This window comes from Brachycentrus maculatus, unplaced genomic scaffold, assembly GCF_059751285.1.
Source record: "Brachycentrus maculatus isolate JH-2025_06_01 unplaced genomic scaffold, ASM5975128v1 h1tg000680l, whole genome shotgun sequence".
NCBI classification, from domain to species: Eukaryota; Metazoa; Arthropoda; class Insecta; order Trichoptera; family Brachycentridae; genus Brachycentrus; species Brachycentrus maculatus.
In genome coordinates, this window is record NW_028281412.1 from 319,795 (window position 1) to 343,532 (window position 23,738).

Below are 23,738 nucleotides of genomic sequence, written 5' to 3' on the forward strand. Positions count from 1 at the left end.
ACTTTTCAATTTCATTTAAACAAAATAAGGGTATATTTAGTAATTTTATTTATTTTTTTAATTTTTGATATATACGGTACTATTGTACCATTTACATAATAAGAATGAAAGAATATATCAATTGGACGAATCGATTCATCAAGTTGTCTTCAACTACTTTCATGTTATAAAAAAAAAATTATAGCATATATATATATATATATATATATATATATATATATATATATATATATGCTATAAAAATAAAATATTATGCTGAAAGTAAACAAAACCATAAATAAACTAAGTTTTCAATCAAAACGTGACAAGAATGTGCAATAACTGACTTATTCCTAGCCCATAGAAATGGGCTAGGAATAAGTCAGTTATTGCCGATTTACATTTATGAAGCGATATATTGTAGAAATGTATATTGGTGGCATATTCATTACTAGTATTTGGGAATCTTAGTATAGGATTATTAAAGCGAGCTACCGTCCGAGCATTTGGACAGTAGAATAAAGTAGGTGGTTTACTAGGCCGTGGCGGTACATAGAATGATATCAGTTTTGGCAATTCAGGGCTTTCGAAAATTGCTTTGATGATTGTATACAACGTTATAATATCTGAGTATAATATATGTATGTTATAATAAATGTGTTCTTTGCGTGTTTTTTTAACGTTTTCCGTTTCGAAATTAACAAACATTCTTGCTGACGGGTAGAGAACTTATGCAGAATGAAAATCTTATTATTATATTATAATTCAAATCCATTTTTTCAAAACGTTAAAAAAATACTAAAAAAATTCTATTGATGGATTTTTTTATGAAATGATGTGAATAATAAGTATTAAGTTATGCCCTTCGAGTGATTTCGTACGAAAACGGCGCTATTTAAATTATCCAAGAAGTAGATAATTAAATGTAAACTATTGGTGACTATAACACACTGGGGAGGTTACTGGGATAGGTATTGGGGCCCTGCTACATGGCCTCTCGCTGGCCGTACACCCTGTATATACAGTACATCCTCCGTTACAGGGGACACTGCACTAACCTGTGCAGCATACATGGGCCACCTCCCGGTAGTACGGGCACTCCTGCAGGCGGGGGCTGCAGTAGATCTGCAAACTAATGCAGGTAAGTGTAACTAGTAGTAGCAGTAGTAATATGCCCAACACACGCAATGTACATACAGGACACCATGGTATATAGGTTACATGAATCATCACTAACTAGCAGAAACGGAAATATACATTTATTTGCAAACGGCGCATAAAGACCTTTTATATATTAAATGTTAAAATAAGCACTGATTATTTGAGTCTACTAAAGACTAGAGTTTTTTTTATCTTCAATGAATTTATTTTTTATTATTTACCTTATTACAAAAATAAAACAAAAAACATTAATATTTCAAAGTCGACCCGGAGACGTAGGATGATTCCGATGTGTATAATATATTATATATGTGGTAAAAACATCATTTGGCACTTTTTTGCATCGCACGGCCAACCCCAAGGTAGACGAGTCGCGTTCAGACCACCATAGAGATGGATTCACAGCTGGGAATCTACTTCGCTGGAGGCTAATCCCTCTTAAAAACAGGCCACGAGGCCTACACCATGAAGGGGTATAAATGCACATACGTAAAGTGATCACTTAAGTCAGCCAAATGCCAGGTCGTAAGCCCTGGGATGCTCAGATATACGCCTTATTTCGTATAAAACGAACGATGCCATGTCATAAGATAAGACATTTATCGTGTTTATTGGTATCATCCATACGGTGAATAATCCAGTAACTGTCACAGTTTCTAAATTAAATAGGAATTTAAAAAACGTTTAAAATGAAATTAACTAAGCATTTTCTAATATTAACAGTCTCCCGAATTATTTTATTATTATATATATTCACGAAGTCCAATTATAAGATAAAAGGATTCATTAGAATCCGAAACATACTAACCATCGACAACCTGAAGAGAGTTTACTACGCTATCGCTCACTCACTACTGCAGTATGGCATTATTGCATGGGGAGGCTCGTACAACAACATACTGAACTCAGTGAAAATAGTACAGAAAACCATAATTGAAGTCATCTTGAAAAAAAAAAAATATTTCCAACAAAGTTATTATTTAAAAAATTCAAGTCCCAAATATAGAGTCCATTTTTAAAAAAAACGCATATTTTCAAATACTAAAGGGTGACAACTATTTAAATTTAACAAAAAATTTATCATCGAGATTCTCAAACGATTTTTCTACTCCAAAATGCAACACCAAGCAATTTCAGCAAAACTTCAAATATTTGGCAATCCAACATTTCAATAAACTCCCTAAAGAAATAAAAAATAGATGATATAAAAATCCTTCAGAAAAAAATTTAAGCTCTATACATTTAAATCTTTAAAAAATATTTATAAAAAAAAACTATTATATCTTTTATTAAATGAACGAAATATAAAAGTTCTCCATATGTATAAATGATTCAAATGTATTATGTTATAAATAAAAATCTAAATATATTAAATGAATAAAAAAAAAAAGGTAAAATAATAAAAATGAAAAGGATATTTTCTGGCATTTCTCCTGTATGTGATTATAATCCAGGATTCGGACCTCACATACAAGAGTTTCTGCTCAGTAAAATAGCTTCTTCGTCATACCAATGGATGTCACTAGTGAAAATTCTAGTGATTATAAAGTGTTTAAAGTGTCTAAAGTGATCACTTAAACCTGCCTACGTCGGTCGAAGGCACCTTGAATACCCAGACTTTCATAATCTTCTTCATCTTTGTTGAGATGTAAAAAAATATTTTAATAAATAACTCCTATAAAAATATTTACATAAGTAAAGGAGGGTACATATAAGCCCTTCCAGTGATTTTGTACGAAAACGGCGCTATATAAATTATCCAAGAAGTAGATAATTAAATGTAAACTATTGGTGACTATAACACACTGGGGAGGTTACTGGGATAGGTATTGGGGTCCTGCTACATGGCCTCGCGCTGGCCGTACACCCTGTATATACAGTACATCCTCCGTTACAGGGGTCACTGCACTACACTGTGCAGCATGTGAGGGCCACCTCCCGGTAGTACGGGCACTCCTGCAGGCGGGGGCTCCAGTAGATCTGCAATCTAAGCTCGGTAAGTGTAACTAGTAGTAGCAGTAGTAATATGCCCAACACACGCAAAGTACATACAGGACACCATGGTTAGGATGGGCCGATGACGTTTTTTTGCGAACTCAACAATGAAAGCGGTCTCAAAAGTTGCATTTTGGATCGCACATAACGAGAAAAATATTTTTTTAAATATTCGATGCTACTTTTGGCCCTCAACCAGAGCTCAAAGTTTTCGGAAAAGCCATTTTTTGCGCTTTACCAGCTGTCATTTCGTAATTTAGTAATAAAGACAGTCTAATTAAATGTTACGATATGTAATATACTTCACTTAATAAGCACATAATGGCAAAAGTTGCACTTTACGTTGTTATAAATAGCTAGCGTTGTTTTAGTGAGTCATTATATCCATCAGTATTCGGCCTCTAAGGAATTGGTTGCGCTGTCCGTAATTTTCTTTAGATCCCTGTACTTAAAAAACGAGTTAGAATTTTAAATATTTCATAATTTAGGTTGAAATAATCTTAACGAACGATTAAAGTTATTTTAAATACAATATTACGTTAATTAAAACCGAGATGAGTTCATCTAAACCCTGTATAAGATAATACTAGATTTTGGTTTTAGCCACTTTTATTTTGGATTTTTTCTCGAACCGGTTTCAAAAAGAACTTTGTTATCTTCAGGGATAGACATGAACATGTATATTCCAGAAGACAACGAGGTTTTGGTCGAAACCAGTTGGAGAAAAGTACCACTAATGGATGTGGTTAAAAATAAAGTTCTAGTTTTATTTTATAAAGTTTTATAAAACGTGCCACAAAATATCTGCCAAAAATATTCAAGAAATAAGCTAAACCCGCTACTAACAAAGACGTAGTGAAGAAGATTGTTAGAGGTCAGATCATAGAAACGATAGCAAAATGACGATAGGCACTATTGACTTCAAATAATCTTCAAAAATTCATAGAAAGAACAGCCAAACTTCAAAAACAAATCGAAAAACTATCGATTATCAAATAAAGGTTACAACTCCTTTGTCTAAAAGAAAATGGAATAAATATTTACAGGAAACTACAGAATCAGTGAGTTTAAAATCATTCCCTGAACCCTCATCGTCCAAAAGAAAAACTGTACAATTCCTGCTATAACAAGTGTGTGTAAACGATTTGGTTTTTCAGACCGATGAGTTGCAACTTTGACTTTTGTTGTTGTAAAAGACTACAAGCCATACTACACCAATATTTGGAACTGGCAAATGTATTTCAGATTCAAACGTCAATGATTTTTGAGCAGCAGTTTGGAGCTTGAAAATATTCAATGCCTAAGTATTTAATACTGAAAACATGGAGCAATTCAACGTTCAGAATAAGTATTGAATATACCATTACAGTGGTTTATTTATATTTTACCTACATTCTAATGCATTGCCATTTTGACATTATTTACCCATGATGGTCCCACATCTGGTCTTTGGGGAAATTCTAATCCAACTGGAAAAGCCTTAAGTTTTGTGAATGATTATCGATTATAGATTTTTTACTGTACATGTAAACCGCTATGTTTATATATATATATATATATATATATACATATATATATATATATATATATATATATATATATATATATATATATATATATATATATATATATATATATATATATATATATATATATATATATATATATATATATATATATATATATATATATATATATATATATATATATATATATATATATATATATATACTTACATATATATATATATATATTTATATATATATATTTATATATATATATATATATATATATATATATATATATATATATATATATATATATATATATATATATATATATATATATATATATATATATATATATATATATATATATATAAAGATATATATATATATATATATATATATATATATATATATATATATATATATATATACATATATATATACATAAATATACACATATAGTCACTATATCTATTCCCAACAACTTACTAAAATAGGGCACCGTGACAAAATACTAAACTTGTAAGTGCGTGAAAAAGATTGAGAACCCCTGGTGTATAGGTTACATCAATCATCACCAACTACCAGAAACGGAAATATAGATTTATTTGCAAACGTTGCATTAAGACCTTTTATATATTATATATTAAAGGTCTATATATTAAAATCAAGCGCTCATTATTTGAATCTACTAAGTTGCATTTTACAGTTGAAAAACACATAAAAAAGTCATTTTGTGACAAAAGTTTCGCCCAGTTATGTAATTTTCAAACGAATTTAATTCGTTACTACTGGTTTCGGAATAATCATACCATCATCAGGATTTAAATTAAATGGTCACCGTCTGACTTTTGTACAAAAATGAAAATTTTGAAAGAGAGAAAGAAAACAATTGAATCACAATGGGAATATTTTTAAAAGTGCTTTGAAGTCCAATTTAGTTTGGTATTTATTATATTTTAATCTCCCGCGCAGATATATCGGCCGACCTCGTGACGCAGACATATGAGTTCACAACAGCCATCTATGTCGGTTCGAGGAAATTTTTTATCAACGCATTGACGATTCAGTCCCTTCAACTTCACACACAAGGAACTCGTCGTGGACTTGTAATTTCTTTCCTCATATTAGCTTTGTTGCGTAGCGGATAGGTGTGGATATAGTGAAAACATTCACGGATGGGAACATTGGTACACGAGTATAATAAAATCAATATAAAAATCCAGTTTCCGGTAAGCGCTGGTTCAAAATGCCCGAATAATGCACATTGTTCATATTACCCCCATTATGTTATGTATGTACTTACACGATTCAATGTCTGCCAGTGAACAAGTCATTTCTGTCTTTCTACCTTCATTCCGCACCAAGATGCCGAGGGTGTCCAGGCTTAATGTACAAGCTCCGCTCTTGTGAAACTATTTTATAATTTTCAATGTTTTTAGGTGATACACCACTCGACCTGGCTAAAATACGTGGTCGCAAGGAAGTAGTAGCTTGTCTGGAGTTGGAAATAGGCAGTAAGTATAAGCCAGTAAATGTATTCACAACCAGTGGAATGTAAACATTTCCTACTAACCATACACTTTCACATAAGTATACCCACAACAAGTACCTACTTGAATCTAGACTAATATATTTACTAGTAGATGTGTGCACGCTACAAAATAAAACATAAGAAGTAAATACCGTTCCCGAAAATGAGGCGACGTTTTACAGGAAATAAGTAGAGGACTCTTCCTAATACCTGCTGGACTGAACGTGTTATGGATAAAGCTAATGTTGTATCGTGCAAAGATTGTGTAATCTAGTTCTATAGACATGTGGATTCTAGTGCTATTCTTCTTCTTCTGACAACCCTTATCCGCACCCCAATGGTGCATAGGGCACTGCATCAAACACTTGATCAGTGTTGTTTACACATGAAGGAAAAGTGATTAGCCCACAGCTTCAGGCACCTCCAGGGTAATATTGAATAAATATTAGAATGAAAAATCACTTAAATTTATTTAACTATGAATCGAACCCGGGACCTCCAAAACGGTAGCTAAGCGTGCTGACCATTGCACTACGGAGGCAGAGTATAGTTTTATAGGAATGTAAAATCTAGTTCTATAAGAATGGAAAATCTAGTGCTATTCTTCTTCTTCTTCTTCGGACCTGTTGAAATAAATATAGAAAGTCGAGACATAAAAATATTCAGAGTTTGAGCTTCGATCCAACGTATGTTCCATATTTCTCATTTCCATCTTCTCTTCCTTACGTACAGACTTCTCTCCAAACTGCGGACAGGAGGCTCGGCTGGCGATCCCACTATACCGACTTACTATTTGTTCCCCAGAACGGGAGGTGTTGCAACACACTGCACCATGGGAGAAGAAAGTTAAGGAGCTGGAGGACGCCCTGACTGCCCTAGCCACTCCTAGCAGCTCCGCTCTTTCCCTGGAAAGGGTGCAGGCTGAACACGCCGAAAGCCTGCAGCAACTCCGCCAAGACACGGGTACTGATTCAGAATCTTCATAAATAAATTGACTTATACGAAGACAGTTTTTTAACTTGCAGACGAGAGATGACAAGTGACTTTCTATTTGATCCTCAGAACGCAAGACGACCGAGTTGGAGCAGAAAGTTAAGGAGCTGGAGGACGCCCTGACTGCCCGAGCCGGCCCCGCCCCGTCCCTGGAAACCCTGCAGCAACACCGCCAAGACACGGGTACTGAGTCTTGTTGTTAAGTGCGAGAAACTAAATCATCACTATTACAAACATGATGGACAAATATCATACTCTACATCGGATTCAATGGATAGATTTTACCACAAAGTGACTGCCGAATCAATTAATAAAATCCTTCAATATTGATAAAGACATAAGTTGTAGAAAGGAGAGTAAATGGTGCCCTGAATTCAGTATTATCAAATAAAACCCCATCAGGGAAAGCTAAGCAGTGCAGTCCTGGTAATGTATGGAAGTGGAGCATAGAAGGATGAGAGAATGCAGTCGGAATGTGATCTCTCGTTAGACACGAGGAATGGGTGCAAGGCTGAGATAAGCATTATCCAGCCAACTAAGGAAGGTGTGTCGAGATGGTTTGGGCATGTGAATCAAGTGAGAGTGGGAGAACAGTTAATCATATTCATGTGCAAATGTGGTCAGGTCAGGAGTCGGAATAATAAGCGGGTAGGTACGTATGAGGAGATAGATGCATGAATGCGGAACATGCGAAGATTGTTTGCCAAGACAGAAGATGTGGGGTTCTATTCTCTCTGCCTACCGCTGCTAGGAGGTGGAGTGATGGTTAGTTAGTTTCCTACGATTTTTTTCAAAATGATACATGTTCACTTGTGATTTGATCAACTTAGTTTAACCTGTCCGGGAGTAAGTTTTTGCGGACAAAACTGTATCTGTGGAGTCAGTTTTTGGTATTTTTTATTTACTTTTTGTAATTTTATATCACAGTGGGAAAATTTACCTACGCCTTGAGGTTTTACTGTAACAAGTTACTAACTTCAATAAATCTGTTAATCTCCCCAGGTGGAGCATATGGACACCGCAAGGCGCCCCCGAAGAAGGAGACAACTGGACAACAGGCCCCGACAACGAGCAGCCGCCATTCTGTCCCAACTTCTCCTAATAGGGCAACAGGAAAAGGGGGAGGTAAAGGTAAACAACCATCACGCTGCTTCCCGCAGGAGAAGGCAGAGAGAATGACACGCCTCATCAAGCTTAATCACTGTTATATTGATCGTTAATCACAAGAAGGTGGTAAGGTGATCAGAACCGCGCTTCAGTCCTAGGGATATTGAGTGGACCATTACTCTTGTCTGTTGTGTCCCTTCGGGAATCAAACCCGTAGCCTCTAATGGGGTAGCCAAGACGCGCTACGGAAGAGGATAAAAAATTATGAAACCCACCAGAAGTCTTTTTTTTTTAATATTGAATGCATTAACTTTGTGGATCATATTGATATATTATTTCGAGAAATAAAAATACTTTGTGTTCTGATCCACTCACATTTTCATTAACCAACTAGTTTCAGCAACAACCTGTTGCCCTCTTCAGGGTTTCAGTAATAAATGAAACCCTGAAGAGGGCAACAGGTTGTTGCCAAAACTAGTTGGTTAATAAAAATGTGAGTGGATCAGAACACAAAGTATTTCTATTTCTCAAAATAATACCATCGGAAGTCGTTTACTTATCATAGATAGAATGGACAATGTCACGCCGCTATCACTGGAACCAGCCAGTGTAAATGTGAGCCCTGTAGTACTCGGACTTCCATATTAGCATCTCGGTAGAATCTTATCGTGACCCGAGTGGATGATGATATCTCTAGCCAAGTTAGCAATAAAACAACACTCGGTTTCTTACTATATATTATACATAATGTACATAGAACTAAAAGATCCATAACGCAGTAACACATCAAACAAAATGTAACATACCTACTCGTATACCTCTTTCGGTCGAAGGAACATTGATGATTATGCACTAAAGTTGTACAACCTGCTTCCACTATCCATAAAGTCACTAAACCCTCCAAACTACTACTCATGACTTGATAATGGAAGTGGGCAGATAGAAATAGATCGCATCATTCGGCCATGACGTTTTTGAATGCATGAACACATTATATATTTTCTTATTATTTTTTGACATCTCATCAAAGATGAAGAAGAATATGGAAGTCTGGGCATTTAAGGGGCTTGCGACCGTCATAGGCTGGTTTAAGTGATCTTTTTACACACGTGTAACATTCACCAATTCTACCCATTATTGACAACCACACTACTCAAATTCTTGGTAGTTCTATATATATGAACCAATTTAGAAACCTTGTTCATGAAGCTTCTTTACATCTCACCAATAGATGTCTCTAGTGAAGTTCTAGTGATTCATGAACAAGGTTTCTAAATTGGTTCATATATATATAACTACCAAGAATTTGAGTAGTGTGGTTGTCAATAATGGGTAGAATTGGTGAATGTTACACGTGTGTAAAGTGATCACTTAAACCAGCCTATGACGGTCGTAAGCCCCGTAAATGCCCAGACTTCCATATTCTTCTTCATCTTTGATGAGATATCAAAAAATAATATGAAAATAACTCCTGTAATTGGAGATAATCCAGATTTTGTGAACAAGTATTTGGACACACTCAAAATGTTGTAAATATATTTTCTTCATTATAATTATTATAATTATCTTCATTATAATTCTCACATTATATATTTTTTCAAACCAATTTTGTAAAATGTGCCCTCACCACGAGAAAACTTAGTATGGGCACATTGTTGTATATTTGTTCATTTGTAATTTTGTATACGATTAAATCAATTTGTGAAATCTCTAGCCAAAGTTATATGTATTCTGAAGGTAGAGAACCCAGCTGCTGCAACATTTGTTGCCTTAGAAATATATCTGGACCAACAAGCAAATGAGAATGCAAAGTAGTAGTGAGTCAGAATATACTCGTACGAGTCATGCGTAAGAACAAGGGCTGGCACAATCAGAACCAAAAACCTTCTCAAAACATCGGAAAAGGGCTCTCACACGGACAACCTTCAGAGAAATCCAAACAATAACTAATATAATAATTCCAAACGATATTAGGTGGACCTGTGAGACCGAACGTGTCAAACAATTGAGTAGAGAAAGACTACAAATGGAGAGACCATGTCAAAAGGTTGGATCAATCACGGATCCCATACATTGCGGATAGCGAGATACCACCGGGTCACCCCCTTCCCGGAACACCGCCAGAGAGATGGAAGGATAGCTGGGCGCCAACGTCTCAGGAGGAGTCACGTCCCTGAAAAATTGGATCTCCAGATCTAATACAAGAAAGAGATGAAGGTTTTATTTGTATATTTTCTTTAGCAGGTATTTCTCCACTGATGGTAGCTGCCAAAGAGGGAAACTGTGATGCAGTCAACATATTATTGGCAGCGGGGGCCCCAGTTGACCAAGTTGATATAAAAGGTAACCTATAGTTTTTTAACTGATGTATGTCCTCGGTTATAGCTCCGACTGCAGTGTTGTATGTCTTCGGCTACTAGTGTGAATGCACTTTTACACATCCCCGGATGCAGGTCTGAGTGCCTGGTGTATCCTCAGCTTACACATCTGACTGCACTGATGTATGCCTCGGTTACAGGTCGCACAGCCCTGGTTTATGCGATCCAAGGGGGTCACCTGGATGTGATGAAGGTCCTGATAGACGCAGGAGCGGATTTGAAATCAGAGAAGTAAAAATTAGGTTCGTAACTTTACACTTATCTATTTATATTAAAAATTCCACATGGATATTTAGTGTTACTATTTGAATACGCATATAACATGTGGTATTTTACTATACTTTCGTAAAACACATATATTTTATTTTCAGCAATCGTCCAGTTTCCTCGTTCTTCTCACACCGCACCACCTACCACCGCAACATTAGCTTGAGTCAGTTCTACTGGATCCCGATTTATTTAGCCCGGATCGCTACGATAACATCCGACTACATCCAGCTGTATTTCACAGTAATAAAGCGGATTTCAAAACACTGTATATCTTTTATATCTTGACAGAATAAAATAATGAACTTCACCAAATAATCACAACTACTCACCGCTATGGCTAACGTTTGAATAGGTACTCGGGGCTTATCTGTATGCACTCAATGCCAGTTTGCCAACTGGTTACATTGTTTCTACAGACTGTCAATTTGACAGTTGACAGTTGATTTGTAGTTTTACTATTTCACCATAGAAAGACCGCGTGGTCAGAATGCTCGGCTACCGTACTGGAGGTCCCGGGTTCGATTCCCAGGGGGGATCAAATAAATAAAAATGATTTTTTCACATCGCACTGTACGCAACCCCATGGTAGACGACTTCCGGGCAGACCACCAAAGAGATGGGTCGATAGCTGGGAATCGACGTCGCTAGAGGCTAATCCCTGTTAAAAACAGGCCGCAAGGCCTGTTTTAAGAGGGATTAGCCTCTTTTTTCATTCTAATATTTATTGAATATTACCCCGGACTGGTACCTGAAGCGGAGGGCTGATCACCTTTCCTTCATGTGTTAACGATCAAGATAACACTGCGTTTATATGATGCAGTGCCCTATGCACCATTGGGGTGCGGATAAGGGTTTGAATGAATGAATGAAAGACCGCGTGACCACGCGTAAGCGCGTCGTAGGTTCAGTGAATAGGCCGCAAAAATATTCAGCTTTATCCTCTTTTTTAACGGAAAAGTTTGATTACCAATGAGGTACATTTTTAGTTAAATGGCTATGTCGATAAGTGGAATTACCGAATTGGGAACTCAGAAAACCCAGAAGCCTTTGTTTGGACGCCCTTACTTCCATTAAAAGTCACTGTTTGGTCTGCTTTATGGGCAGGCGGAATGATTAGCCCGTATTTTTAAAGACGATGCCGGCCAGAATGTTACGGTCAATGGAGAGCGCTACAGAACCATGATGACAGACTTCTTCTTACCTCAGTTGATTGGCATTCATGTGACAGAGGTGTGGTTTCAGAAGGATGGCGCAAAATGCTATACGGCGAGTGCCACCATCCATTTAGCTCGGGATATTTGAATTTGTTTACCTCTTAAAAAACACCTTAAATTATGAATACATTGCTGTATAAATATCCACCTTGAATATGCTGTAAAAAAGTAAAAATCGAGGTTTCTGTGAAAAAAATCATTTTGAATTTGACAAACAAAAAGCCACACAAATTGCCTAAATAGCCACATGTGGTTCACGTTGCCAACCCCTGCCTTGTGATAGTGCCCACTGGGTGCAGTTGGCCCCAAGTGAGTAAGTCGAAATGGAGTTAGACCCTTTACGAATTTAGCTGACAAAATTGCGAAAAACCACCACGTAACTAATACAAAAAACTAACTAACTAACCACCACGCCGCTTCCCCGCAGGGGTAGGCAGAGAGAATAGAGCGCCACACCACTCTGTCCTTGCAAACATTCTTCGCCTCTTCCACGTTCATGCATCTCCTCATACATACCCGCCGATTGTTACGACTCCTAACCGGACCACTTTCAAGTATTTGGCATACCTGATCGTGCCATGTTTTTCTCGGTCTTCCTCTGCTTCTTTTCCCGCCAACATTCGCCTCATAAATTTGTTTTACCGTTCTTTCCTCACTCATTCGTTCTACATGTCCAAACCATCTCAACACACCTTTCTTAATTTTATCCATAATGCTTATCTCAGCTTTGCATTCCTTCCTTATTTCACTATTCGTACATTTATCATACATCGATTTGTACAAACATGATCAAACAAACTAATACAAACATGATCAATAGATAAATATCACCAGTAGATGTCTCATGTGTAGTTCATATATGTATAAATAAATCTGTCACAATCTGTCCTCTCTCCTATCCTATCTTCTCTGTGTTATGCTAATATATGTTACCTTGACGCTAGCACGGAACTTATTAATCGTCTGGAGCGTCTTCAGAATCATGGTATTCGCTTTATTCTTAACTTAAGGAAATTATCACCCGGACGCTACTTAGTTATAAGAACTAGAGTGTAGTGGTATGATAAGTATATGAATTTTTAGGCGTATTGTAAGTACAGTATGTAAGTATATATACCTAATACATAAGTAAATTCACATCCTCGTAAAATCAAGAAGTAAAATCATACACCTAAGTTACTTCACTGCTAACTTAGAATCAATTAAATGTATAAACTCATGCCTCTAGCGAGATAGCGAGTGTTTTTGCCTAGAATTTTCACTCACGAATTACAATGAAATTAAACTAACTTAAAACATAGGAGTAAATCCACTCACGAGCAGGCATAGGCCATAAAACTTATAAAGTTGAAGTCTGAGTAGGGTCATGATAAGCGGTGTTGCATAAGCCGTAGCTAGATTTCAGAGCCACTTGGGCGTTAGGTAATTTAAAAAAGCCATAAAATGAAATTGAAATATTATTAATAATCAATTGAATTTAAGTAACAGTCCTATTTTTAATTTTTTCTAACGGTACTTTCGGTACGGTTCGGGCACGGTTTTATACCGTGCCGGCTAAATATAGATATTTTCTTAAATAAACCCGTGTAGGTACTACTTGGTACTACTCTAGTAGGCGAGAATGGCGAAAGAGATGTCATCTGTTGCTACAGACCAATCCGCAGGATTGAGACCAGAGAGGGAGAGAAAAAAAATGCTCTGAAAAAGGTCTGTCTGATGCTTAGATCCTCGGTGCGAAGTAGACTCTTGTGGCTCAATGATTTGGGGACCATATCGCTCACTCCTTTCAAGAACGTCATAAATAAAAAATCGACAATTTTAAGTTGTGCATACTTTCGGAATGCCCAGAAAATGTACTATATCCCAGCAAAAGCGGCATATTTTTAACTTAATATTTACCCGCTACAGGGCAGAGAGTGTTGTTTTTGTATTTTGAAAAAAAGGGAATTGTTTAATTAATTTTTTAAATTTACTAAATGTTTTTTCAAATGGAGAAAAAACTTTCAGGTTTTCCCTAAAAACATCTGTTGCACTGTAAAAAGTTCAATAAGTGGCTTGATATTTATTTTTAATACATTGTATTATATTTTTAAACTTTAGAAACGTTCTCCTGAAAAATCATGTTTTTTTATTTATGACGTTCTTGAAAGGAGTGGGCGATATGAGCTCAAGTACTCTCTTTTGGTCAAGAAGTTTCTGAGATATCTCTACATGAGAGAATGCGGATGTTATCCTCGGCTCTATTCGACCCAGTTCCTCCAGGGTATGCTCGGTTACAATAGCTTAGAGACTAGAAGGAATGTGTATTTGATGAGGCATTTCCATTCATTGTTGGGCAGTATGGTATCCTGAAACTATCCGGAGCATCGATCTGTATGTTCCCGATAGTTAGCTAAGACTACTAGACAGGTCTTGTTTTACTTCTCTGCTCCCACACGTGGACCCGGCTTTTGAACTGTTCCTGAGCTCTCCCACACGACCTTCGCTTGCACTCTGGACTATGACTTGGATTTTACTATTTTACTACTATGGATTCCAGAACGCCACCAGAACTACCAATATCAGCTCTTTTCAGGGCTCTGAGGTTTTGCCACTCAGAGCTTACTCAATGTCTTTGCACTGTTCCGTGTCTGTCTGCTGTGCTGGTCGGGGTTGTGGGCGTCTGTGTACCGGCCAACGTCGAGTCGGAATCGGATCTAGCTGACTAATTGAACTAGACACTAATCCCTTTCACTGCCTACACTGGGGTACTTCTAGAAAATTTGGTGATGGACTTACAATCTTGTGGTTATTTAGATCGGCAGTGACAGGTTTATTGAAAGCTTTTAAATGTTAATTCACAGTAAAATCGGGATATACTTTTATATTGTTTCACATTTTCAATCAATTTTGCAACTAAGTTAAAAAAAAAAGCTTAGCAAGATCAGATCTGTCGGGAAGCCTAGATGCTTCTGTATCAGATCTGGGCATGCGGTGAGACAGCTTTCAATAGAGTTTACTCTTACTTTTCCTCGGCTTTACGACCAGAGGAACAAGACAAAGAGAGGTGACAGCCCAGCGACCCACTCTGCAGCCGATGCATAGCTGCTTTGAGTGTGTACAGATAAGCCCAGAGTGTTCAAACGTTAGCCATAGCTGTGAGTAGTTGTGATTATTTGGTGAAGTTCATTATTTTATTCTGTCAAGTTATAAAAGATATACAGTGTTTTGAAATCCGCTTTATTACTGTGAAATACAGCTGGATGTAGTCGGATGTGTATCGTAGCAATCCGGGCAAAATAAATCGGGATCCAGTAGAACTGACTCGGGCTAATGTTGCGGTGGTAGGTGGTGCGGTGCGAGAAGAACGAGGGAACTGGACAATTGCTGAAAATAGAATATATGTGTTTTACGAAAGTATAGTAAAATACCACATGTTATATGCGTATTCAAGTAGTAACACTGAATATCCATATGGAATTTTCAATATAAATAGATGAGTGTAAAGTTACGAACCTAATTTTTACTTCTCTGATTTCAAATCCGCTCCTGCGTCTATCAGGACCTTCATCACATCCAGGTGACCCCCTTGGACCGCATAAACCAGGGCTGTGCGACCTGTAACCGAGACATACATCAGCGCAGTCAGATGTGTAAGCTGAGGATACACCAGGCACTCGGACCTGCATCCGGGGATGTGTAACAGTGCACTCACACTAGTAGCCGAAGACATACAACACTGCAGTCAGAGCTATAACCGAGGACATACATCAGTTAATGAAAGTATAGGTTACCCTTTGTGTCTGCTAGGTTAACTGGAGCCCCCGCTGCCAATAATATGTTGACTGCATCCAGGTTTCCCTCTTTGGCAGCTACCATCAGTGGAGAAATACCTGCTAAAGAGAATATACAAATAAAACCTTTATTTTTCTCAGTATTAGAGCTGAAGATCCGTTTTTTTTTTCAGGAAAGTGACGTCCTGTGACGTTGACTAGCTATCCTTCAATCTCTCTGGTGGTAGATTATAAAAGCAAGCTATAACTTTTGACCAATACAGGTATACGAGTATGTTTTGAGTAGATTTTCTTTGATGGATTTGTTGGATTCAAAATTAACCTTAAATGCAAATTTTGAACATTTTTACCAAAATGTATCAATTTTCTTTTTCTTTCTTAGTAGATCAAAAAATAAGTTAAATAAAAATACTGCAGAACTCGTTTATAAAACAATAATTACTCCACGTGTAGATTACTGCTCAACGGTATTATTTTTGGCAAATGAAGGAAATTTAAATAAATTACAGATCATACAAAATAAAGCTATGAGAGTAGTACTTATAAAAAATAGATATTTTTTTTATTTTATATTTAACTAACTAACTAACAATCACGCCGCTTCCCCGCAGGGGTAGGCAGAGAGAATAGAGCGCCACACCACTCTGTCCTTGCAAACATTCTTCGCCTCTTCCACGTTCATGCATCTCCTCATACATACCCGCCGATTGTTACGACTCCTAACCTGAGCACTTTCAAGTATTTGGCATACCTGATCGTGCCATGTTTTTATCGGTCTTCCTCTGCTTCTTTTCCCGCTAACATTCGCCTCATAAATTTGTTTTACCGTTCTTTCCTCACTCGTTCGTTCTACATGTCCAAACCATCTCAACACACCTTTCTTAATTTTATCGATAATGCTTGTCTCAGCTTTGCATTCCTTCCTTATTTCACTATTCGCACATCTATCATACATCGTTTTGTCGCACATTCTTCTGAGAGATCGCATTTCGACTGCATTCAGTCTACTTTCATCCTTCTTTTGCCATTTATTTTATTGGAAGGAAAAACAACAGTTACAATATATGATATATCAGAATACAAAAAAAAATCATAATTACCAATAACAGTTCTTCACACCTAGGCATTAGAAAAGTCTCTATATAAGACGAGACATGAGACAAGGATGGGATAAAGAGAAGAGGAGATGACAGTGATAGGAAAAGAAGAAAAGGAAAGGACAGGGAATAGAATCACCCTTTTAGGTTTATAAAATTTCGAACAATTTAGCTTTAAAGTTTGAAAGACGTTAAAATTATTTGAAAGAAATATTATTTGAAAGATTTCATAATATGTAAAAAAAGAGGGGAATTCAACTGGTTACCTTTAAAAAGCAGATTAATACATATATAACATACTAATCGTTATAAATTAATTTATTAACGATAAATTATCCAAATGTTTTAAGGATAAAATACTTTTAAACTAAAATTTTTATGAACATATTACTAGAAATAAGGATAAAATAAGTCTGCCACTTTTGAAAAAACAGAGAGGAAAAATTGTTTTATGTTTTAATCAAACCCTTTTAAAAATGTATAATGAGATGCCTGAATGTATGTAAAAAGAAAAGAGTCTGAAAGAATTAAAAAATAAATGTTTTGTTTACTGTGAGATGTAATGTCTAGGAATATCATCATCCACTCGGGTCACGGTAAGATTCTACCGAGATGCTAATATGGAAGTCCGAGTACTACAGGGCTCACATTTACACTGGCTGGTTCCAGTGATAGCGGCGTGACATTGTCCATTCTATCTATGATAAATAAACAACTTCCGATGGATTTCATAAATTTTTTATCCTCTTCCGTAGCGCGTCTTGGCTACCCCCATTAGAGGTTACGGGTTTGATTCCCGAAGGGACACAACAGACAAGAGTAATGGTCCACTCAATATCCCTAGGACTGAAGCGCGGGGCTGATCACCTTACCTTCTTGTAATTAACGATCAATAGAACAGTGCTTAAGCTTTGTGAGGCGTGTTATTCTCTCTGCCTACCCCTGCGGAGAAGCAGCTGATGGTTGTTTACCTTTACCTCCCCCTTTTCCTGTTGCCCTATTAGGAGAAGTTGGGACAGAATGGCGGCTGCTCGTTGTCGGGGCCTGTTGTCCAGTTGTCTCCTTCTTCGGGGGCGCCTTGCGGTGTCCATATGCTCCACCTGGGGAGGTTAACAGATTTATTGAAATAAGTAACTTTTTACAGTAAAACCTCAAGCCGTAGGTAAATGTTCCCACTTGTCACTAGTCAGTACCACATCAGATTCTAGGAAAGTCTACTATTGCCCGTATTCGGCAATCCCGTTAATATTTGACTTTGTAACGCAAAGTAAACCTTTTTCGTCCGCCTCCGTAGTGTAATTGTCAGCACGCTCGGCTACCGTTCTGGAGGACTCGGGTTCGATTCCAGGGGGGGTAAAATAAATATGAGTGATTTTTTCACTGTAATATTTATTCAATATTACCCTGGACTGGTATCTGAAGCTGAGGGCTGATCACCTTTCCTTCATGTGTAAACGATCAAGATAACACTGCTTTTATATGACGCAGTGCCCTATGCACTATAGGGGTGCGGATAAGGGTTTTATTATTATTATTATTATTATTAATGCAAAGTAGACCGATCCTCACCCCCTGAATCCCTCCTGCATCAGGTTATAATTACCATTCATCTGGTAAGCTACAATCAATGTAAACGCAGCCCTATATCATTGTGCGAAACACAATTCTCAACGACAATATGTAGAAATTTGGAATATCTCTATATTTCTTGCACTTTTTCTATGCTTTTATTCGCTGAACAATCTTCTTATCTTGCATCTCCTCACACGTACCCGCCGACTATTCCGACTCCTGACTTAACCGCATCCAAGTATTTTAAATAATTACTCATGCCAAGTTTTTTCAGTCTTCCTCTTCTTTCATTACCAGCCACATTTGCCTCACAAATTAGTTTTACTATATTATTTCGAGAAATAAAAATACTTTGTGTTTTGATCCACTCACATTTTTATTAACCAACTAGTTTCGGCAACAACCTGTTGCCCTCTTCAGGGTTCAATTTATGACTGAACCCTGAACTTTTAAACCCTGAAGAGGGCAACAGGTTGTTGCCGAAACTAGTTGGTTAATAAAAATGTGAGTGCATCAAAACACAAAGTCTTTTATTTCTCGAAATAATAAATCAATATGATCCACAAAGTTAATGCTTTCAGTATTCAAAACATAGTTTTACTATTTTCCTGAGTAGGAAGAAAGAAGATAGTTCATTTGATTCACATGTCCAAACCATCTCGACCCACCTTCCTTAGTTCCTTAGACCCAATTCCTCGTATCACCATTGGAACATCTACCGAGAGATGGCATTCCGACTGCATTCAGTCTACTCTCATCCTTCTATGCTCCACTTCCATACATTACCAGGACTGTACTGCTTAGCTTTCCCTGATGGGGTTTTATTTGATAACACTGAATTCAGAGCACCATTCACTCTCCTTTCTATATATTTATCCATATGAAATGATCCTAATGTTCCTTGTTTGGGAATCCGCTGTAGAGTATGATATTTGTCCATCATATTTGTTATGGTGATGATTTAGTATCTCGCACTTAACAACAAGACTCAGTACCCGTGTCTTGGCGGTGTTGCTGCAGAGTTTCCAGGGACGGGGCGGGGCCGGCTCGGGCAGTCAGGGCGTCCTCCAGCTCCTTAACTTTCTGCTCCAACTCGGCCATCTTACGCTCTGAGGATCAAATAGTAAGTCACTTGTCATCTCTCGTCTGCAAGTTGGAAAGCTGTCTTTGTATAAGTCAATTTATTTATGAAGATTCTGAATCAGTACCCGTGTCTTGGCGGAGTTGCTGCAGGGTTTCGGCGTGTTTAGCTTGCACCCTTTCCAGGGACAGAGCGGAGCTGCTGGGAGCGGCTAGGGCAGTCAGGGCGTCCTCCAGCTCTTTAACTTTCTGCTCCAATGGTGCAGTGTGTTGCAATATCTCCCGTTCTGAGGAACAAATAGTAAGTCAGTAAAGTAGGATCACTTGTCATATCTTGTCTGCAGGTTGAAAAACAATATTCTTCTTCTTCTTTATGTAGATCCTAGGGATCTGTTTGTGCCTCCGCATGTCGCTCTTGGGATGTCCACTCCCAGCTGTCTTACCATCTTTTTGGAGGTCTGCCTGGGGGTCTGCGTCCTTCAGGGTTGCCTTGGAGGGCGATACGTGACAAAATATGTGACAGTAAGAAACCGAGTGAACTCGGACATAAATTAGATCAAGCTGGATGAGATTCACAAAAGAAATGGAGTTCGACCTGTATGGAGCCCAAAAGAGGGTCTGGAAGATGCTGAGGAAATGTAAAAAACCCATAAACGAATAAAAACAATATTCGTGTATTTAAACTTGCTTGTGAATATTCTGAATCAGTACCCGTGTCTTGGCGGTGTTGCTGCAGGGTTTCCAGGGAGAGGGCTGAGCCAGCTAGGGCTGTCAGGCCGTCCTCCAGCTCCTTAACTTTCTGCTTCAATGGGGAAATGTTGCGACGTTGCGACGTTGCAACATCTTCCGTTCTGAGAAACAAATAGTAAGATGGTTTAGTAGGATCGCCAGCCGAGCCACATGTCCGTAGGTTGGAGAGAAGTCTGTACGTAAGGAAGAGAGGAAGGAAATGAAAAATACTTTCGATCAAAGCCCAAACTCTAGACATTTTAATGTTTTAACATTTTTTTTCTGCTTTTACATCTGTATATATTTTATCTTTTCAATAATTGTCCTTTTTAATATGATAACAACTAGCTTCATTATATTTTGTATATTACATTTTATTTTATAGGTGTGTCGATTTGGGGTTGATTGTTTTTTTTAAAATATGTATTTATGAATGTATGGACCATAAAATGTGATAATGGAAACAAAAAATCATAAATAAATAAATGATAAAGCCAGTTGGACTACTTTACGGTTCCCTATTAACAGAGTTCATACAAAATATCTGTAAAGACAATATTAACGTTTTTTAGTATTTAAAAACATTGTGACTGGTCATTTCGACAAACTGTCGAAATGATTTCTATTACGCGTAAGAGTGCATTATGACCTTACGGCAGACCAAAAACTCATGTGATTAATATTTTGCGCTGTATTAGTGGGTGCATAGTGCTATGGTGGTAGTGTACGGAGTTGTTGGCATGCCGGCGATGTGTTGGCCGAGAGACGGTAGACACAAACCTAGCTACTCACCGAGGGAGTGCAAACACCAACATGTTTTGTATTCATCGATTTAAAATGAAACATTCTTTGCAGGATACAACATTAGGTATATCCATAACACGTTCAGTCCAGCAGATATTAGGAAGAGTCCTCTGCTTGTTTCCTGTAAAACATCGCCTCATTTTCGGGACCGGTATTTACTTTTTATGTTTTATTTTGTAGCGTGCACACATCTACTAGTAAATGTATTAGTCTAGATTCAAGTAGGTACTTGTTGTGGGTATACTTATGTGAAAGTGTATAGTTAGTAGGAAATGTTTACATTCCATTGGCTGGGAATACATTTACTGACTTATACTCACTGCCTATTTCCAACTCCAGATAAGCTACTACTTCCTTGTGACCACGAATTTTAGCCAGGTAGAGTGGCGTTTCACCTAAAAACATTAAAAATTATAAGATGACTTTACTGGCAGAAATGAAATCGACAGGGTACACACTGTTCGAGACGTCTACGTCCAAACGAGACTCTATAAACTGCACAAGGGGTGGCGTCTTTTGCGGCGCTAGAAGGGGCAAGTCCCGACGGCTAGCGGTATCGTAAATACCGTTTGATTCGGCCTTGGTCGAGGTCCATGTGAAGAAGGTGTGTTGCACAAACAAAACAATGTCTATTTGGAAGCGTTCGCCACAAGAGACCGGCACTCGGTGTGAGCTCCGTTAATCGTTTGATTTTTAAGTCCTCAGAGACCGGTGCAGTGCTAGTTCCATAAAGCTCGTGGTGCGTAGACGCAAAACAGTGTGTTCTTTGTGTTCATACCTCAGTACTGTTTAGAAGCAAACCATCGTGCTTCTACTCGACTGATTCGCCATATTGATATTGACGTCGCCTTTGCTCTTTGCCCTTATAATTTGGCAAAATAAATATTTGTTCCTGATAGTGCTTTTCCGTCTTCCTCATCATCAAGTCCCTCCCCCTAAGATTACTTATTGCCCGACCGCAAGCACGCACTGCTACTACTAGTTACACTTACCATGATGATCTTCCAGATCGACTGCAGATCCAGCCTGCAGGAGTTCCTGTACTACCGGGAGGTGGCCCTCCCAAGCTGCCCTGTGTAGTGCTGTGGCCCCTGTAACGGAGGATGTACTGTATATACAGGGTGTACGGCCAGCGCGAGGCCATGTTGCAGGACCCCAATGTTATTACTTTATTTACTGTTATTTCATTTATAATTTTTTGAAGTAAAACTTCTTAGGCGGAGATTCGATAATAGATACTTAGACGAGAATCGAAAGTGAAATTTATAGGACGCGTCACGTCATTTGCGTCATATATACGCACACATGTTGCAAAGAGTCCATGCAGCGCAAGAGTGGGCAACCTACGTCAACTAGATACCACCAACACGCTCCTCCTATATCCATGAACTGGAGCGTAGGACTGACCACCCCGCCTTTGTATAGTTAAAATCACGTTTGATGCGGTGCCTCATGTGCCGCTTATGCCAAATCTATATCCCGAGTCCTCTATACTTCCGTTGGCTGTGTTGGTCATACTACTGCTACTACTAGTTACACTTACCTGCCGCAGTTTGCAGATTTACTGCTGCCCCCTCCAGCAGGAGTGCCCGTACTACCGGGAGGTGGCCCCCCTCTGCTGCCATGTGTAGTGCAGTGTGCCCTGTAACGGAGGATGTACTGTATATACAGGTGTACGCCAGCGCGAGGCCATGTAGCAGGACCCAATACCTATCCCAGTAACCTCCCCAGTATGTTATAGTCACCAATAGTTTACATTTGTATTAATTATTTTTTTTTCAAATAATGTTTTGTTCAATGGAAGTTTGAAAAAAAAAGTAATCGGTAATAAATATTTTTTTTAATTTTACATAATACATATTTAAATAATACAAAATAGTTGGTAAATATACAAAACATTTTTAAATATAACGTTTCTACCTCTCTAATAAAGTAGATACTTGTGTTTAGAGAGTGAGTTTATTTTACAATCATTTTATTTTGTTTATTAACATAGCAAATTTAAATTAAAAATAAATAATAAAAAAAATAATAATTAAATATATTCCTTGGTATGGAGTCTAGGTAGGGGTGAGTTTTATATGTTTTTATTTATTTTAGTTGAATTTGAAATTGAATTACATATTGTATTTCTGTCAAATCAAATCAAATCAACTGTACTTTCTAAAGACTGTCAATTTGACAGTTGACTGTTGATTTGTAGTCGGTACGTTTTGCCATTTCACTATGACTAGACTGAATGACCATCAAACGCGTTGTAGGTTCGGTGAATGGGCCGAAGACAATATTCAGCAATATTTTATTCACCGATGAGGCACATTTTTGGTTTAATGGCATAGTCATAGGACAATAAGCCGGAATTGCGAAAAACCCAAAAAAAAATTATCGCAAAATGCCACACATCTATTTATTGCGTCAAAATTTAATTTATATACCTCTAAAATAACACAGAACATATCGCTTACTCCTTTCAACAACGTCACATTTCAAAAAACTGTATTTTCGTTTTTAAAGTTAAGGAATATAATAAAATGTATTAAAAAT

At 37.5% G+C, this 23,738-nt stretch overlaps 2 protein-coding genes across 2 annotated transcripts; one reads left to right on the top strand and one right to left on the bottom strand.

The window, feature by feature from the left end:
• The first annotated feature begins 1,050 nt into the window (after window positions 1–1,050).
• LOC148300651 (uncharacterized) lies at window positions 1,051–11,168 on the top strand. Its single transcript, XM_088274466.1, has 9 exons — window positions 1,051–1,120; window positions 5,619–5,675; window positions 6,086–6,160; window positions 6,982–7,140; window positions 7,240–7,353; window positions 8,173–8,301; window positions 10,519–10,620; window positions 10,796–10,897; window positions 11,027–11,168. Exons 1-8 carry the CDS (start codon window positions 1,051–1,053, stop codon window positions 10,888–10,890), a joined length of 801 nt encoding a protein of 266 aa, XP_088130592.1. The 3' UTR covers window positions 10,891–10,897; window positions 11,027–11,168.
• A 4,174-nt stretch (window positions 11,169–15,342) lies between these two features.
• LOC148300652 (uncharacterized) lies at window positions 15,343–22,819 on the bottom strand. The gene is made up of 10 exons (XM_088274467.1): window positions 22,738–22,819; window positions 22,187–22,285; window positions 21,505–21,589; window positions 20,373–20,512; window positions 19,790–19,948; window positions 19,577–19,690; window positions 17,981–18,109; window positions 15,913–16,014; window positions 15,635–15,736; window positions 15,343–15,505 (listed from the first exon to the last, which is right to left on the bottom strand). Exons 1-9 carry the CDS (start codon window positions 22,817–22,819, stop codon window positions 15,642–15,644), a joined length of 1,005 nt encoding a protein of 334 aa, XP_088130593.1. The 3' UTR covers window positions 15,343–15,505; window positions 15,635–15,641.
• Between the last annotated feature and the right edge of the window lie 919 nt (window positions 22,820–23,738).

Excerpts from the sequence above, each read along its gene's own strand:
- LOC148300651 (XM_088274466.1), top strand. The coding sequence starts at position 1,051 with ATGGGCCACCTCCCGGTAGTACGGGCACTCCTGCAGGCGGGGGCTGCA. Across the intron at positions 7,354-8,172 it reads GCAACACCGCCAAGACACGG|GTGGAGCATATGGACACCGC; the intron begins GTACTGAGTCTT and ends TAATCTCCCCAG. Across the intron at positions 10,621-10,795 it reads TGACCAAGTTGATATAAAAG|GTCGCACAGCCCTGGTTTAT; the intron begins GTAACCTATAGT and ends CCTCGGTTACAG.
- LOC148300652 (XM_088274467.1), bottom strand. The coding sequence starts at position 22,819 with ATGGCAGCAGAGGGGGGCCACCTCCCGGTAGTACGGGCACTCCTGCTG. Across the intron at positions 22,286-22,737 it reads AAATCTGCAAACTGCGGCAG|GGGCCACAGCACTACACAGG; the intron begins GTAAGTGTAACT and ends CCTCCGTTACAG. Across the intron at positions 18,110-19,576 it reads GCAACACCGCCAAGACACGG|GTGGAGCATATGGACACCGC; the intron begins GTACTGAGTCTT and ends TAACCTCCCCAG.